Below are 19,568 nucleotides of genomic sequence, written 5' to 3' on the forward strand. Positions count from 1 at the left end.
TAAATGTCGCTTTTTCCCAAACTAACGTGCATATTTTTTTGTGTGTTTCCAGGGAATCCTCCAGCCACAGGTACCGGCACATTGGTCATTCACCTTGAAGACTATAATGACAACGCCCCCTATGTCGTGCCATCAGTAGCGCGAGTCTGTGAGGATGCCCATGACATGAACGTGGCCATAGTCGGGGGCTGGGACAAGGACCTGCCACCTAACGCTGCACCCTTTAAGATTGAACTGGGAAAACAGCCTGGCCTCGACAAAACATGGAAGGTTACAAGGGTTAACTGTGAGTATTTCATCTGAAAATGAGATTTGCGTGCTCTTGAACTGACATATTGAGACTATTCGGTAATTAGTGGCGGGAAATGTTTCGCCAATTGGAAGACATCGGGACTTCCAGCAATCAGTACATGTTTCATTCAAGGGGCAGACGTTCTCATTTGCTCGCCAACAATAACTTTCGTAGGCCACACCGCAAGCCATCCCGCTGTATATGAGTCACTTTTTCCTTTCCCCTTCACCAAGAGCTTTTAGCCTGTTGTCTAAGAGCTTCCAGAAAGCACCCTGGGAATTTAGGAATAAAAATAAACCAGAAAGAAAGACAGGAGACAAAGAACTGCCAAAGCACTTAAGTCAATTCCACTGCAAGAAAATTCAAGGGTCATTTCATCTGGGTACAATTTTATATCCTGTCACACAGTGTTGATGCGAGTGTGTCCAGAATACAGATGGAGCAGCCTCAACTGAAGATGTTCATAGAGATCACACGTTGAAGATGAAGAGGAGAAAAAAAAAATATAAACGATAGAACGCGGAAAGTGGGGAGGAGGTTCGACAACCAAGACATTGAATCAGGGTTGCATGACCGACAGCACTGTCTGTGTGTGTCTGAGTGACAGACCAGAGCTAAAACCTGCCCAGAGGTATTAGCTGTGACTGACAGCAGGAGAGGGAGGTACAGACACTCCTCAATCACCACCGCTGGAAGAGACAGATAGGGCCAGCAGAGAAAGAGCCCACTCCTAGTGAAATGGACTGGCGCTGTGAACGCCTGAGCCGTGTGTGTCTGTGGAAGCAGGGGAGCTGGTGCTTATGTCTTGACAGTACGGTGTATTTCTAGTTTCAGTTTTCAGAGGTTAGTTTTTGTTTTGTTTTTAATCTGACTCCAGTACATGGAGAACAAATTTGGCCAACCTCAGATTTCCCAAGCGATCCATTCTTCAGCACAGGAGTTGATGTTCAGTGAGTACATAAAGTGTTGAGGGGCAACAAGTACGGTGCATATGGAATACTGCTAGCTTGTAGTTCTGAACCGTCTCAGCAGTGAGCGCACACCTACAGGATAAAACACATATCATGTCGGTCAGCACCTCCACCACTTGAAATTACACTTTTCCTTACTGTGCTCAAATGAGAATTCAAATCATTTTAACTAAGTTAATAGGTAGGATCCTCCTATTGGATAATTACTGCATGGGTGATTATCTTTCAGCTGGCAACAAGTTATTTAACCCCAACTGATGCAATGAGTAGCTTCTCATTTCTTAAACAACCATGTCTAAAGACGCATCCTGTGGTCGTGGGAAAAGATGTTAGTCTGTTTGAGAAGGGTCAAATCATTGGCATGCATCAAGCAGAGAAAACATCTAAGGAGATTGTAGAAGCTACTAAAATTGGGTAAATAACTGTCCAACGCATTATTAAAAACTGGAAGGATAGCGGGGAACCATCGTCTTCGAGGTCGAAAATAATTCCTGATTGTTCGTGATCGGCGATCACTTAAACGTTTGGTGAAATCAAATCAAAGAAAAATAACAGTAGAACTCAGGGCTATGTTTAATAGTGAAAGTAAGAGCTTTTCCACTCGTACAATGTGAAGGGAACTCAAGGGATTGGAACTGAACAGCTGTGTAGCCTTAAGAAAACCACTAATCAGTGAGGCTAACCGGAAAAACAAGGCTTCAATTTGCTAGGGAGCATAAAGATTGGACTCTGGAGCAATGGAAGAAGGTCATGTGGTCTGATGAGTCCAGATTTACCCTGTTCCAGAGTGATGGGGGCATCAGGGTAAGAAGAGAGGCAGGTGAAGTGATGCACCCATCATGCCTAGTGTCTACTGTACAAGCCTGTGGGGGCAGTGCTATGATCTGGGGTTGCTGCAGTTGCTCAGGTCTATGTTCAGCAACATTATGTGTCCAAAGAATGAGGTCAGCTGACTACCTGAATATACTGAATGACCAGGTTATTCCATCAATGGATTTTTTTTCTTCCCTGATGGCACGGGCATATTCCAAGATGACAATAACCTGATTCATGGGGCTCATAAATGTAATTCACTACTATCCACCTCTGCCTATAAGTGATGGTGAACTGTACAAACGCCCTCAATATTTATGACATGTTCCTCATTACTGTTTAGTTGTGTTTTGACATTGTTGCGAGCACACACACACTGGACAGTGTAGTTTCTCTTCTAATTAAATGCAAAGCTTAAAGTTTCCTATCCCGGAGCTAACGGCTCTGGCAGACAGGTAAAATGTGCAGCTTTGCATATCGTGAGACATTGCAGCCTCAAGTGAAGAGGTGGCTCCAATATTTTTTCATGTGTTTCTTAAGAAAATTTTAAAGCATGATGCAACATAATGTAAGAATCTTGTGCAACTTTAAGTGGTGCCAATTTTGTCACCTCAGTTGTCAGAAACAGCTTTGCAGCCAGTAACTTGAGGCCCACAGGTTTTAAGTTTTAATGCATGCATTTCGTTTCGTCTGCCTCGCAAAATAGGAAGCTTTTAATGCAAACTAGACGGACAACACACACACACACGGGACAGACTAGTTACCGTCCATCCAGACCACTGAACCTGACCTTTTTTTCCTCTGTGTGTCTCCCGCAGCCACGCACTCCCAAATCATGCTTCTGCACAGTCTGAAGAAAGCCAACTACCAGCTTCCGCTGCTCATCACTGACTCGGGGGTGCCCCCTTTGTCCAACAGCACGGAGGTCAAGGTTCAGGTGTGCATCTGCAAGAAGAACAAGATGCACTGCAGCTCTGCCCACTCCCACTCTGCCAGCGCTCTCGTTCTGCTCGCAACACTTCTGCTCGCCCTACTCTGTAAGTACCATCACACCCCCGTCACACAACAACAGAGAACTCGGTGTGATCATTTGTTTTCGGGTATCTTTGTTCAAATGTGGATGAATGTTGATGTGTCGGGTCCGTTTCAGACATCGGTACAGGATCTTGTGCCAAATCTTACACACTTTTGGAGTAATTTTATATAGAAGCAAAGCAATTCTTTGTATTTGGTCCACAGTAAAAGCTGAGTACACTAGCATTTTTAAGATATTCTGTATTGTTGGCATTCCCTGCATTTATGCCTATGGCAAGACTGTCTTTTACACAGGAGGTCAGGCTTAAATTTACTCTGAATATCTCATTTAAGCCATTAGCAATAACACGAATAACTCAGCCCTCTCCGTTCACATATTACACACACCTTGTTGAGGACGTCCAACGGCTAGTTTGGTAAAACATTTGCAACTTAAGCGCCCCTGAGATCCTGTTTTCCCATCTGGGCTCGTTCTCTGTAGTTTATAGTCCAGCTCGCTGTACGCTGGAGGACCGGTACAGTGGGACAGATGGTGACAGACTGAAAGGGAGAGGACAAAAAAAACAAAAGATGAGGAGTGAGAGAGGAAAAGAGAAAGATGTGAAACAGATTCATTCCCAGCCTAAAAATCCTAAAACTCCATCTTTGTTCTGCTAATTTGTGTTTGACTGTGAAGTGTTTCATTGAAGATCATCAGGCAAACCACCACCCACTCTTGTTCCCCTTTGTCTTCTCAGCTCTCTGATCCTGACACCTTTTTTTTTTCCAGCGCGTCCCGTTGATCACTTCCGCTTGCGTGTTCCGTCTGCTTTCTGCCTCCCCTCCCGCAGCCCCCTCTGCCACCGTTTTTCCTTCACTGCACCGCTTTCGCTTTCTCTTTTATTTAGCAATCAGCCACAGTTTCCTTGTAATCCTTTGCTTACAGGCAAAGTCTCGTTTTCTCCCTTTTCTCTCCGTATCTTTGAGTCACAGCTTCTAGCATGACCCATTGATCTTCCCCTGGGAACGGATCAATCCGTCTATTGATGCATATCTTTTTTACCAAACACTCGTTTCTAGCAGATGCTGTGTGTCGGAAGGCTTTGTGCGAAGCTTTGCCTTGAAGAACTCATCATCTTGTTCTCCGATGATTCAGTTCTGAGCACTTAGTCGCCCGCATTTTCGGTCTAAACTTATGATTCACGGGACTCAAAGTATTAAATTAACTCGACAACAGATTGCAAGCGGTGCCATGAGCACACCGCACTCCAGCACTGATAGATTATTAGTTGCAGGTGCACCGCAACACACTAATCATGCATGAGGATAAGCTGATGCTGTGTCAGCATTGGCGAACGGGCAGCCACCTCTCAGAAAGTTTTATGGTTGAGAGCATCCTAGCTCCTGGAACAGTCGGTTCGCTGTTCATGCTCTCTTGTAATTTTTGTTATCTTTGGTTTCCATGGCAGCAGCAGCAGCAGCAGTGTGTGTCTGAACTAGAAAGCCTTATAATTGGTTGACATGCCAAGATGTCATTAGGAAAAAGTCTGCTCTCCAGATGTCCTTTCACTCTGAACGACAGTAGCATTCATTATTCTACTGTAAATAGTGCGGTGATAGACAGTGACATTCATTAACCAAATAGCTGCTCCAGACAACAGATTCCTCGGATGCCTTTTCCAGTGACTCTGAACGCGTCCCATTCTTTTGGAGTAAGGCATTTTTGCGCATACAGACCGTTGAACGGAGTTACCCTGGAACTGGAGGCTGGAGATAACAGAAAGAGAGACTAAACAAGGACGGCGTCGATAGGGAAACTCAGACGGTATTACAGCTGAGGAACAGAGGTTCCACCAAGTCAGACGCAGAGGGTACACACACACACAGACGCAGGGCACTCAGAGGGATGACTCCTGCTCGAGCTCATCACAGAGACCTGTGCTGGGGGACAGATAGAGGGGACTGATCGCAGCAGTGTATAGTCAGATAGCCTGACGGAGAGGCAGAGAGGATCCTGTTTCAATTCCCTTATCTCCAAGCTGAACTCTGACCTTCGCGGGACAGAGATGAGGGGAAGAAAAATGAAAAAGAGCCAGAGGGGAAGGATGGGAAAGAGAGGCGAGAGAATAAAGGTGTGAAGATTAAACTCTTCACTTTTGTTCAGTTTTTGCCCACGAGGCAACAGGCGTGCAGTCTGCAGGGCCAGCAGGACAGCTTCCTTAATGTCCCTGTCTCCATGCAACTGCATTTCCCTTCATGACATCTTACACAGCCAAGCATGTCCCCTAAATACTACGTTCATAAAAAAATTAGCATCAACATTATAAAAATAAAATCTCCCAGTAAAGTAAAGCCTGTACACCGATCAGCCACAACATTAAAACCACTGACAGGAGAAGTAGATAACATTGACCATCTTGTGACAATACAGTGTTCTGCTGGGAAACTTTAGGACCTGGCATTCATTCATGTGGATGTTACTTAGACATGTAGCAACCACCTAGACCAGACCATGCACCCCCACCCCATAGCAATGACTGTCCTTGATGGCAGCAGCCATCCCCAGCAGGATGCAGCCTGATACACTAGACCCCAAACTGATAAAGTATCTGTGGGATGATCCACAGAGGCCCCTCCCCTCAACCCATAAGACCCAAAGGCACTAACAACATAGTGTTGCCAGACACCACAAGACACCCTCAGAAGGCCTATGTCCATTCTCTGATGAGTCACAGCAGTTTTGGAGGCATAAGGGAGACCTACACAATATCGGGAAGGTGGTCATAATGTTATGCCTGATCGGTGTACAATGCATTTTTTAATAAACATTACAAGGAAACATTTATGTTAAATACTTTGCAATCTGTTTACCGGCAACAGAGATTTGTAGGAATTACTGGCAAGATGTTCCCTGTGAGTGCATTTCATCTGTTTTATCCCAATACACTTACGGGAACTATTTTTTGTTGTCATGTCTAGAAAGATTGTGGCAGACATCATTAGCATTTAACCAAAACCTGTAGTCTTACCATTCCGGTTAAAAATAAATAAATAAATAAAACCCTTCTTTGCTTCATCAACTAAAATAGCATCATTATATGAACAGCATTTCTACAGCATGTTGGTGTGAAACGCGCACAAATAAATTAATAAGTAACCAATAAATGTCTAAATTGCCTATTAAAACCCCGATAAATATGCAGCAATGCTGAAAGTGTGACAGATCACAGTTTCCAGCTGTCACAGCAGCGCAACATGCTTCTCCGTGACTTCTGCGTGCCAGTCGTCCAGGTGCACCATGGTTAAAAATGGCATCTGTCAGAATAATCAATGGCAAGATTTGTCGCTATAAATAGAGATCAAACAAATACTGTCGCAGCGAGGCATTACACTCCAAAGCCAAAAGAACTGAAAGCAGGCTCCAGTGTCTACTGACAGTCGGCGGTGTACTGCTCTATAGTAGAGGACTTAAGGTTTCCATGTCACGCTTGCGTAAACTACAGGGATTAAAGGTGACAACAGTGACGTTCCCCTTAAGGCAGATTAATGTAATTGTACGTTCAGGCATTATTCTGCATAGTGAAGCTCGGTCGAGTAAAGCTACATATGTTTATTTTCGCTGCAGAGAAACTAAAGCGAAGTTACACTGTCGGAATAATAAATCGCCAAATTCACAATTTGTTATTTTTGACGTTACACCTCCGTGACGAATGTGTCGGAGGCAAGAGTCAGGAGGAGAGAAGAAAAAAAAAAAAGAAAAGCGAGAGGCACGAAAGCTTCCTGATGTGAGCACAGGAGTGACAGACTGTGCGCGCGTGTATGGATGGAGTGTGAAACCGAAAATCAGGTTCACTCGGATATTACGTGAAGTTAAATTGAATGATGAATCTGGTGTGTTTTTGCTTTCGCACGAGGCTTCGGGAGAAAGAGAGATGGAAAGAAGAACTGGAAAGGTTTAAACCAGTACTTCAACAAAATTATTAGATGAATAGACTCAATGGCATCATCAGATCTGCTCTTGCTGCACGGATATGCCGGATGCAAAACTGTTTTAAACGATGTGTGGGTTGTGAAGCATGCTCATTAACATGGCGGTGACCTGTGCTGTTGCTGTCACCGACCTCAGCCGATCACACCTCTCCATCCACCCTCTTCCACCGGCTCCTTCCGCACCGCTGAGCCGAGCAGCACCGCCGGAGTTGGAGCCACGTTGCCTTTCTGTCCTTGCTCTCAGCCATGTAATGCTCAACTGGGGTTGCTTTTCAGACCCTTAAATAATGTATGTAACCCTGCAGGACAGAGAGGCAGGGAGGGATGGAGGGAGGGTGGGTGAGAGTGCGCCTGTGTGTGCAGAGCTCCAACGTTTACTGTGTCTTCTTATGCTTAAGAGACCTTTGTTTGCTGTTGCAGGATTGCCAGATAAAGCCCAGGGCTTTGCGGGAGCCTACTTTCACTCCATATCTTTTGAGATCATTGTGCAGCAAACGCTCACACATATTTGCACAGATAAAGATAAAGTAGGGAACAATGACAGCACTGTGGTGGGAAATGCCTGAAACATACGTGCACATACGGATCTGGCGTGGTAAATCTCCCTCTCATGAGATAAGATTTCCAAACTGGGTAAGGTAGGTGCAGTCAGTATGCATATGCTGCAGACATACACTGAAAAAAGGAAGGATTACTAATTCTTTAAGTAATTATAAGGAGGAATGCTCCGCTTTGTGTAGAAATACAGGTGGCAACACAGATGACCACACTGCCCCCTATCAGTGTACATGTGAACTGTACAGAACATGCAGTTTCCCCCAACCTCAGAGCTGATCATTCGAGTTTGGAAGCAGTTAGTTGGCCAATATATACTGCATGTAAATACAGTGTAGTCTGCACTTGTAGGACTCTGGAGATTAATACGTTCTCCTCCCCCTATCGTCACCATGTGGGAAATTGGTTTATGAGAAATAAGGTGTTAAAATGATAATCTCTAGGGAGACCCATGCTGATGCTCTTGAACTCTCGCATGCGCACACCCATTTCTTCCTACACTGCTCTAATATGCCCCGCATGTGCTCGATTTAGAGAGGTCTGTGACGACCCCGAACCGAATTCTGCAATCATTTCCTTCCAGGATTACCGGCTTCAGCTGCAGACTTGCCTGCCTTTAATGCACTGCAGCGAGCTACTGCTTCTGTGTGCTCCTCTGTAGTTTGCAGAATGACTAATAATGTAATTCTGAGGGTAAAGGAGAGAAAGAGAGGGTGGTTAAAAGGACGGCGTTTAAAATGAAACACAACAAACAACTCCCGGCCCAGATGCCACTAATTTACCTCCATCCTCCCGGGGGTTTTAGTCCACGCTATTCCTCCAGTCTGATCCCTCGCTTCGCTCTGACAGCCACTTCTCCTCTTCCCTCTCCAGCTCTACACTAATCCCCTCCCAGCTAGAGAGACAGGATGTTTAGGGGCTTATTTACTCTTGTAAAAATATGGCTTTTTCCGCAGACTTCTTTGAAGAGACCTCGTGCCGGAGTGATGTGTATCGTGGAGCAGTTGTTTCTGCCTCCAGATCAAGCTGTGAAGGGGTTTTGATCTTTGAACTGAGATTTGAAAAGACACATGAGGGGGATTTGAAGAGGTGCACCGTTTCTTAAGTGAACCGCTATAACCAGCTGAGCTCTACCTGAACTAGAACACATGTTTAGAGACTCTAATTAGGTACTGACTTTTAGTTATGACATCTACCCCATAAAAAAATATGGAATTTTATTATTTGCAGATAATATGTACACATTTACCTCATATTAACATGTAAGCTGCACACAGTAGGAACCCAAAAAGTTGGATTTGCATGAAAGATGCATAAATTATTTGTTGATCATTAGCAAGGCATCTTTAAAGGCTTCATAAATTGCTCATAAGTGTAAAGCTGTTGCATTAGACTGCGCTCATGTTTCACTCATGTATTATAAATGATTTGTTGCTACATTTGTTGCTACATCTGTTGCTAACAGTTATACAAGGACGTGCGGGGACTTTCCAGTCCCAAATCTCAAGCTGGCAAAAATATGTATTATTTAAATGCGTTTAAGAATTTATATTCCAGATGAGGTAATTCAAATGTGAACTCTAACTATGTGATTGCAGCAGTTTTGCAGCTCTTTCTCACTGCTGATTTCCAGTATAGGTTAACAATAATCGCGTTTAGTTTTCTCGTTGCAGGTCAGTGTATCTGACGGGTTTCACTGGGGCATTTCAGTGGTTTGGGAAGTTTCACAGAAATCTTTAGATTTTTGGTGCAGTCCTAGAGAATCTGTAGAATCTGTTGCAAACGCATGGACTGTATAAAGATGGGCAGTGGAACAGCTCCTCAAAAGTGAAGCCAAAGCAAGTAGAGCTCCCCCTGGTGACTGGCTGCAGTATAGGTCATAAGCTCCACCCCCTCCATGTTAGTGGATGGGACTTGGACCAAATGAAAACGCTAAAATACACGTCGAATAAGTATTTTTTCATGAATTGTTTCAGTCATTTTGGATAGTTAAGATAATACTGAGTTATGTTCAAATGTCCATTTTCTGAGAATTTTTCTTTGAGTAAGATATTTGATGCTATAGAAACAGGATATGACATCCTGATGACTACAAGTTGCCATGCCAACCGCTCCTTGAAGTGGTCCCATAGGACTGTGAGAGTAGGAAAAAAAACAAATAAATAGTTAAGTACTGTGTATAATTCAGCATTTCTTTGTAACTGGTGGAGGTAGAGTGGAGCGCAGTATTAATCAAACGAAAACGTGAGTGAGTCTGGAGGAAGTGTGGGCGGGGTCATAGACATCGCAGCTCAGTGTGGCTCCACTCTTGGGCCGCTCTGGATCCAAAGTCACATGATGGCGCTGCCCGTATCCCCGGGAAAATAGCGTCAGTTTGTTTGCAACAAGCTGGAGCCAGACGTTCCCATTTCCAAGTGGGGATGTGTTGTCCATATTTATATACAGTCTATGGCTGAACATCTTTGATCCTGGTTAGCAAGTGGCGTTTAATAGTACAATTCCTGCAAACATTCTTCCAGCAGCTTCTACTTCATGAATAGAAAAGATGAGAGATTATATGTCCATTTACACTGCCACAAAACTCCACATGTTAATATAAATAATTGTCCTTTTTCCATCACCACACGGCCCATGATTGGATTTAATGCTTCACGCTTGTAAAGAAATGTCGTAGTCAGAGGCAGGAATGGTGACCATTAACAATAGAAATGCTGTATAGACAAGTAGCTACGGAATATAAATGCACTGAATGGTTAATGTTCATAAAATGATCATGTGATCCAAACCTGGGCTTGAGTTAATGAAAATCTGAAGAATTCTGACTTACTGTGAAATAGTAAATGTATAAATAAGTTTCTCATTACTCCTTTTTTTTTTTTTTTAATTGTGCATGTGTAAAATATGAGTGCAATCCAGTTCACCAAAAAATATATGGCTCATTCATCTTTAAATTCTGTGCATTGGTACAGCTTATTAACTTTCATTACAGTCAGTGTTATACCCTGACAGATTCTCTGTCTTCCTCTATAATGTTCCTTCTTCATGCTGCTATGCCTCTGTTTTCGTCGAGCAGCCGTGACATACCTGGGCTAATCAACTGTCGCCCTTGTCTCCTCTCAGCAATTAGAAAAGGCAGGGAAACGGGTTACTGTTCCCTCCAGTGTCCCAATTCTCCTTCGCCTCCCGCAGCTTGTTAAATTTACATTTTACGCTTTAAGCTGACGCTTTTACCCAGAGAGACTGGCAATAAGTGGAGACAGAAAGATAAGTCAACATCAGTAAATGGCTGTGGTGGTACAGGAATAGGTCATTTATGTACACGGTGAAAGGAGGTGCGAGCCAAAAATGTAGACACTGGTATTGAGGAATGAAAGTAGGTTCCCTCTCTATATAACACACGAGTATCTGTTTTTCATGTGGCGTTGGAATGGGGAGTGACAGAGAATATTGTTTATACTGCGTATATATACACATGAGATTGTACCATATATTTTGGGAACGTTTCCAAGCAGCAAACAGATGTGAGAACGTTATGCTGCATTCCCAGAAATGTCACGCTTACACTGGTCAGCCACAACATTAAAACCACTGACAGGAGAAGTAAATAACATTGACCATCTTGTGACAATTCAGTGTCCTTCTGGGAAACTTTTGGACATGGCATTCGTGTGGATGTTACTTAGACATGTAGCACCCACCTAGACCAGACCAGGCACCCCATCGCAATGACACTCCTTGATGGCAGCAACTCAGTGACTCATCAGAGTCAACAGTTTAACTTTAAACAACAGTTTTGTAGGACCTACATAATATTAGAAAAGATTAATTAATGCCTGATTGGTGGACAGATCAACAACTACAGCCATAGATTAGAGGAAATGTAATGTAACAGGAAAAAGTCGCCACCTGGATTTAACTTAAGCCTATTCGCACGGGACTAGTTTTACCCAGGGACCTCCGATAATTTGTAATAATAGCGGAGGTCGTCTGTGATCTTAATCCCGTGCGAATCGGCCATGTCCGTAATTTGTAAAGTAAAAATTACACCGCAAATTACCTACCCTATTTCACGTAACACAGAGGTCCTGTGATAATACTAATCCAGTGCGAATCGGCATCCTTGTGATTTTGGGGTGTGTTTTTACTTTTTCAAGACCTTTGTTTGATTTGCGGCTTTTTTTTCTGGCTCTCGTCATTTAAGAATTATGTAGGATGTGTTGTAAATCAAAGTTTGGACAGATGTTAGGGTACAACATCAGTATGTCTGACCCATTCACCCATTTAGACGGATGAAATCATGAAATCAAGCATTAATGTGTTCATCGACAAAGGTGGAGCTGATTTAAATACTGACAAGTCATTCGTAATTTCTTTCCCGGGATCAATAGTCTCATCATGTTTCATTTTTAAAAATATATTTTTTTATTATCAATTAGAATTCGCTAAGTAACTAAAGCTGTCAAAAAGTGTAAAATGTCCTCTGACATGCAGTGGAATGAAGCGTAAAGTAGCAGAGACATAAATATGCAACAAATAATTTATGCATTAAATTAGAGTAAAAGACATTTACTCAGAGGCAGTTTGCTTATCCCGTGCGAATGCGCCACATGAAACACAAACGGGGTCGTTTCTGAATCACATGACGTCCCCAGGTAAAACTAGTCCCGTGCGAATAGGGCTTTAGCAAATAGGTACGTGCTTCCTATTGCATAATTACTGCATGGGTGATTATCTTTCAGCTGGCAACAAGTTATTTAACCCCAACTGATGCAATGAGTAGCTTCTCATTTCTTAAGCAACCATGTAGAAAGACACATCCTGTGGTCGTGGAAAAGATCTTAGTCTGTTTGAGAAAGGTCAAATCATTGGCATGCATCAAGCAGAGAAAACACCTAAGGAGATTGAAGAAACTACTAAAACTGGATTAAGAACTGTTCAACACATTATTAGAAACTGGAAGGATAGTGGAGAACCTTCGTCTTCGAGGAAGAAATGTGGTCGGAATAAAATCCTGATTGATCGTGATCAGCGCTCACTTAAACGTCTGGTAAATTCAAATGGAAGAAAAACAACAACAGAACTCGGCTATGTTTAATAGTGAAAGTAAGAGCATTTCCATAGTACAATGTGAAGGGAAGTCAAAGGATTGGGACTGAACAGCTGTGTAGCCTTAAGAAAACCACTAATCAGTGAGGCTAACCGGAAAAAAAGGCTTCAATTTGCTAGGGAGCATAAAGATTGGTCTCTGGAGCAATGGAAGAAGGTCATGTGGTGATGAAGTGATGCACCCATCATGCCTAGTGCCTACTGTACAAGCCTGTGGGGGCAGTGCTATGATCTGGGGTTGCTGCAGTTGCTCAGGTCTAGGTTCAGCAACATTATGTGTCCAAAGAATGAGGTCAGCTGACTACCTGACCTGCAGTGTGGTATTATAGCTGATTCTGCACATTCGCACACAACAAAAGTGTCTCATACATTACAAAGCCGATATCAGGTGGAGTGATTATATTCTGTTCATCTCTTCCTATCTAATTCCGTCCTCAATCCATTCCTGACCTATGACTTCATAGTCCCTGTCTCTCTGCCGGAGCTGAGGTTGAATTGATTCAGCAGCTTATTTCCATGTTGACGTCTTGACTTATTAGCCAGAGGCGGAGAATTCTGTCTTCTGTATCCGGGAGTTCCTGAGTCTCATTAGATTAGCGAACACCTAATTTCTAAATTGTCAGTTCCTTTGAGTGTTTCTCACTTTTTATTTCCCTTTCAGGGCACTTCTGATAAGGGGCATTAGAAAAAAATAAATAAATAATCAATCATCCCCACTCCCTGCATATACTCTCTCCCCTATTAGATATTCACCTCCATTTAGGCATGCTTCGATCACTTGGGATAGATTATTTTTATATATTTTTTTTCAAAATATACAGCCCATTTCATTTCGCAGTGTCTGGAACATTATATCACACATTCCTCAAGACTGCTCCTTAATATCACAGACAGAAAGAGAGAGACTGAGGAGGATATAGACAGAAATAGAAAACACTATTGGCATGTCAGCAGTCAAAATGCATGATCAGTTAGTCTGACTGCCAACTTATTAGACAAAGCACACAAGAGGTGCGAGGGCAACCGTGCAGCCCACTCAAGCTCTCTCAATAGAAACAAAATAAAGCATAAAACAGTGAATGCTTTGGAAAGAAAACTCCACCTATGACAAATTGCCGCCTCCAAATTTGTTGTTTTACATCACATTTTGAAAGATTAGCAGTAAAAACACAAGGCTTATAGGGAAGCCTGTTGAGTAGGGCTAAATGTTTTTGACGGTACACCTCATCCATTCCTCTTGGTAAAAAACAAACAAGCAAAAAATATCTGTGCGGTGAGGTGAAGTGTTCTTAAAAACAAGTATAACGATCTAACTTTCTTAGCTACAGATCCTCAAGAGGCTAATTAAATTTGAAGATATCAGGCACATAATAAGTTATAAATCAATCCCAACGTGATGAAAGTATACACTAATAAATATTAAATGTTACTTGATATTTATCAGAAATTCTACATCCATAAAGCCCTTTCTGCATTAGCCTCTTAATTGGGAACTACTGTTTTTTGCAACCTGGACCTTATTTCTGGCATAAAATACGGTTTTACTCACCCATATAACTTTTGTGTCATTTGTATTCCTTCGGGAGATAATTAGATCAGCGTATATCCATGTAGTGGGAGTGACTGGGGCACCGAAACGCAGCCTCTAAATAACGCATTATCTGCCGAGAAACTTGTTCATTGCACCAATATTTTGCTATGGTTCGTCCACAACCTCAGAATTGGAAAAATATTCAGCCATGTTGCAAAAAAACTAGCAGTAGCAAATTACAGGTAAACAAGCCAACCGCCGTGGGTGTGTGCGGCGCTCAGAGACGACATCATCCTGGTCAGAAGACATCACGATCATGATAACAGCTAACTCCGGACTCAACGGGGAATAGCACTAGCGTACGATAACAAAATATTGGTGAAATTAACGAGTTTCGCGGCAGATAATGCGTTATTTAGAGGCTGCGTTTCGGTGCCCCAGTCACTCCCACTACATGGATATACGCAGATCTAAATATCTCCCGAAGGACTACAAAGTACACAAAAGTTATATGGGTGAGTAAAACTTTGTATTTTATGCCAGAAATACTTGGCACATTGAAAATTACTAAACTAGGCTGCACCATTAACATTTATAAATAAAGTAATGTGTGTATCAGCTGATATAAAACTGTCCAATCAACCATGAGGAGGTAACTATGACATCACAAGCTGTAGCATAAATACGAAGCATTGTATGAGGATAAACAGGATATTAAACTTTCAGTAAATGAAGATTTATATTGCGTGTTTTAAATCTAGTTGTGTTAGGTTGGTGAAGTTATGATAGCTCTATGCTAACCATTGCTAGTAATTTAGCCTCATCCCTTATAAATGTCATGTATATTGACTAATTGCCTATGCACTTTAAAAATTTCACAAATTACATTTCACTGAGAGCGAGACAAGATACGTCCCCTCTATTACTTCCTCTTATAAATGTAGGCTAGTTAGCAGCTTATCTCCATCACGGCAGGCTGTGCAAATTTACTTTAAGAACCTGGGAATCCATTCTTTAAGCGTGGCCTTCTTATGAATACAAAAAGTGGATTAGGAGAGTGGTGCGAAAGCTGGAAGTACATTTGTCATTACGGCAAGTTCAATATTTATTTAACTTTTAATTCAGTTTTAATTTAATTTAATAAGGAGGAGATTTGTGGATGCGCTTGTGCGCCGATGAGTGCACAAACGCGGGGCTTGCAGAATAACCGTGCAGGCTCGGTGACATTCGCTTGAACTCGCAAGTGCAAAATTGAGGTAGCGAGTTTCAACGCTGTTTCGGGACACTGCTGCAATAAAGGCATATCAGAGAACATGTAAAAAGGCTGATGGGTAAAGGATATGAGGAGAATGGCGAACGGGAGCGAGGAGGGTTTCTCTCAAATGCTCGGCTGTCTCTAAACATGTCAGAAATAAAGAGCAGGGAGGGGAGGAGATGGCTGGCAGAGAGGCAATCAATAAGCTCTCACATTTCATGCTGCAGCGAGCGCATGTGTTTATATATATATATGTGTGTGTGTGTGTGTGTGTGTGTGTGTGAAGTACATGTGCGACATTGTGTTTGTGTGTGTTGTATCAAATTTAAACCCAGCTCATTGGAAGCAATTGTACCAGACTGATGAGACAAACTGTCACATTACCAGAGAACATACCCGGCCCTACGCTTCTTGTTTTTTTAGACTCTCAAACCACAGCAGGGAGAACAGCATCATTATTATTACACTGCGTGAACTGAAGCAGTTTCTCCAATCAGAATTAAGAAATAAGTTGAGCCCAGGCTAATTCGCCTTTATTTTTTCTCCACCATACGCTGATTCATTCATCAGATTTTTAAGTATTACGCAAGCACACATCAGTAGCCAATTAATCCAAACTGCATCCACTGCGGCAAGCGTCTCCTAATGACACGGCAAGGCAAATCAAAAGCTCGGCATCCGCGCTCTAACTTTGCAGAGAGTTGCTTGTGATCAGACGCATCGATTGAACTGTCCAGAACCCTGAAGAAGCTGCACGCTGACAGAGTTTCAGTATGGACTCTCACATTAAAGCCAATTACACGGCTGCCCGTTGGCTGAAGTTGACCTAAGAGTGAACAATTATAACTCCTCTGTTCTGTCCTTACTGAATCTTTAATGAGGCGATACCATCACTTGTCCTGGGTAATTGATTGCAGTTGATCTGGTTCACAGATGACCTTGACTTTGCTGTACTTTCCCTTTCTTTCCCCACACATTTCACTTCTCCTCTCCTTTCTCACTTGCTCTTCTTCTCCTCTCTTTTTGTGTCTTCTCCCACCAGGCCTGTAGATTCTGCCGAAAACCTCCCGTAGTCCTTTTTGCAACGCTGAAAAGCAACGACTTATCTCCCTCACGCAACCAAGGCTTATGTGAGAAGAAGAAGAAGAAGACGCGAGAAGAACTCCTCTTCTCACCACGACAAATCAAACACGAAAATATACACAACCCCCACTGGCACAACTGCTGTATAACACCACTCAGCGTTTTGGTTTTTTGCCGTCGCCTCCTTCTCTTCATCTTTACTTTCCTTGTTGCTTATGTCCTTCCTGGCTTCAGTCTTCTCTCATCTCATTTTTTTTTTTTTACCTCTGTCTGTCCTCTTCCCCCTCCTCCACTTCACCCACCATCGATTATTCCATTTCTCTTTTAGAGTTTTCACCTTATTCCATTTTTGGCCCCAGGGCGTTGCACTTGCAGGCAAATGCTGAGTGTTAGCAGCGTTTATGGCACCATGCCCCATCCATAGAAGATACTTGAAACAACATGTATATTGATATTGTAACACAACAAACGCTAGAAATCTATTTCGTATTGAACCACACCTTAAGCCTCCAGGCTCCACCACCCTCCCCAGTTCCCCTGAAGCCACTTGTTCCACCCCTAGCTTTCTTTTTCCTCTCATAGCTACCTCTGTTGTCTCTATCCCTTGCCTCCATCTCTTCCTTCCTCAGTGCATAGACATCGTCTCATTATCTATCAGCCTTCCCCACCCCCACCCCCCCCATCTATCTATTGACCTCCCTGTCTCTCGCTAGGCCAGAGAACACTGCAAAGGCTGAGCTACCGTCCTGGTCCGGGGGAAGAGCATTGACTTTTTTTGATGTGTTCCTTTCTTTTCTCGTCACAGACTGTGTTTGATCTTGTTTTTTCCTCTTTAAGCGGAGAGAACAAAGCCTGTTTCCTTTGTCTGCAGTGGTTGTGGTCGTTTAGGACAAGGTGGTAGCCATAAGCCTTCAAAGTCAGAAACTCTCTGGAGTCGTTTCTTCGATTTGCTTCTGTTTTTATTGCATTAGTTGTCATGGAGTGGAAAACAGTATATCTTTATAGTAACGGTGTAAACCTTTAAAAAAAAAAAAAATTAAAAAAAGTACGATGATATAAATATTTTATTTTTTACCATTGTATAAATATACAGTATTGATTAACTTATGTACTTTGATTGCAAGTTCTTTGGTCACCCACACAGTGAGTAAATAAACTTTTCTTTTTTTTTTCCTCCTGTGAATTCTAGACACTATTTCTAATGCTATTGATGTGTTGACTATTTTACTGTAACATCGTTTATTTTGTTTGTTTTTACTCTTTTTTTATTTTAAAATCTGTGATTAAATGCAAAACCAGGAGTCTTAGTTTTTGATGACTGCACTTGTGATTAGGTTAATTATTTTAATTTTTTTTGTCTCCTGTCAGTTCTGCCCTCTCCAGTCATCTCTCCATCTCTCATTAGGGTCACAAGAAGATGTGTAAGAAGAAAACAAAGGTTGTGGTTTTGGTGGATAGTTTTGCTTTTTCCTTGTTTTTTTTTTTTTTCCTCCTCCTCTCGGCTCATCTTGAAGAACTTAGCGTGTGTGGGTTCGTTTGGAAGACCACCTTAAAGAAAAATATGACATTTTGAATGAGTTATGTCTGTCTTTTGCACTAATTTAATAAAGCCGTTACTGAAAATTCCCACAATGCTCCGTAAGTGTTTACGTAAGTGTTTGCATGTTTAAATGTTAAATCTTAAATGTTATATATTCTGTATGTATTTGCTTTGACTTGGCACCAGACACCTTAACACTGCACTCGATTCTATGATTTCACTGGACAGAATACTCTGCCCCAGCAGCTATAGTTGCCCGATACGGTTCAGTACCGACATTGTTGATGTGTGCAATGGAGGAATTCTTAATGCTGTTTTGACACCTTTATACATTTTTACAAGCTCTGGGGCGCGTTCTCAGCTCTCATCACAAATCCAATGAGTGCTTTTTGACATGCACACAGTTTTTGTGTGAACGCTAAGCGAGGCAGAGCTTTTTATACTTTTCCGGAGCAAGCTAGCCAAACTGAAAGTGTAAACGCATCCTGAATTTTGCTCACTAGTAGCTGGCCATTTAAAAATAATAAAAAAAATGCTTTCTTGTTGCAAGATGAGATCATATTTGGTTGTTAAGTTTGAAAGTTACCAGGAGATGGTTAGCTTAGCATAACTCAAAAATAGCCTGTAAACACATCTCAATGATGCTGAGTTAGAGGTTCATTAAAACTTGTTTCTTAAATATTATAACATTAAAAGGGAATTACCGTTTTTTACAACCTGGACCTTATTTCTAGCATTAAATACGATCGTTTACTCACCCATATAACTTTGGTATCATTTGGAGACGTTCGGACGATATTTAGATCAGCGTATATCCATATAGTGGGAGTGACTGGGGCACCGAAACGCAGCCTCTAAATAACGCATTATCTGCCGAGAAACTCGTTCATTTCATCAATATTTTGTTATGATACGCTAGTGCTATTCCCCATTGAGTCCGGAATTACCTGTTATCATCATCCAGGGTCTGTAGATTGACCTACTAACCTCTGACTTGGATGATGTAATCTCTGAGCTTTTACCTGTAATTTGCTACTGCTAGTTTTTTGTAACATGGCTGAATATTTTATCGATTCTGAGGTTGTGGATGACTGGGCCATCCGTACACTCTGGGCCAGAGTATATGGATGAGGAGCCCGTTGAAAGGAGGACGTGGAGGCAGACAGAGGAACAGCTGGCCAAAGAACAACAAACCGCTGCACGTCACTCCAGACTCAACGGGGAATAGCACTAGCGTATCATAACAAAATATTGGTAAAAGGAACGAGTTTCGCTGCAGATAATGCGTTATTTAGAGGCTGCGTTTCGGTGCCCCAGTCACTCCCTCTATATGGATATATGTGGCTCTAAATATCGTCCGAACGACTCCAAATGACACCAAAGTTATATGGGTGAGTAAACGATCATATTTTATGCCA

At 42.3% G+C, this 19,568-nt stretch overlaps 1 protein-coding gene across 1 annotated transcript in view; it reads left to right on the top strand.

The window, feature by feature from the left end:
* Positions 1-18,726, top strand: part of cdh13 (cadherin 13, H-cadherin (heart)) — a 254,830-nt gene extending 236,104 nt beyond the window's left edge. The window contains exons 11-13 of the mRNA XM_084555537.1: positions 53-286; positions 2,895-3,113; positions 17,324-18,726. Coding sequence (XP_084411663.1) covers positions 53-286; positions 2,895-3,113; positions 17,324-17,379 — 509 coding nt within the window. The 3' untranslated portion in view covers positions 17,380-18,726. The remainder of the gene's footprint in view (positions 1-52; positions 287-2,894; positions 3,114-17,323) is intronic.
* Positions 18,727-19,568: the final 842 nt, after the last annotated feature.

This window comes from Chelon labrosus, assembly GCF_963514085.1.
Source record: "Chelon labrosus genome assembly, chromosome: 11".
Lineage (NCBI taxonomy): Eukaryota > Metazoa > Chordata > Actinopteri > Mugiliformes > Mugilidae > Chelon > Chelon labrosus.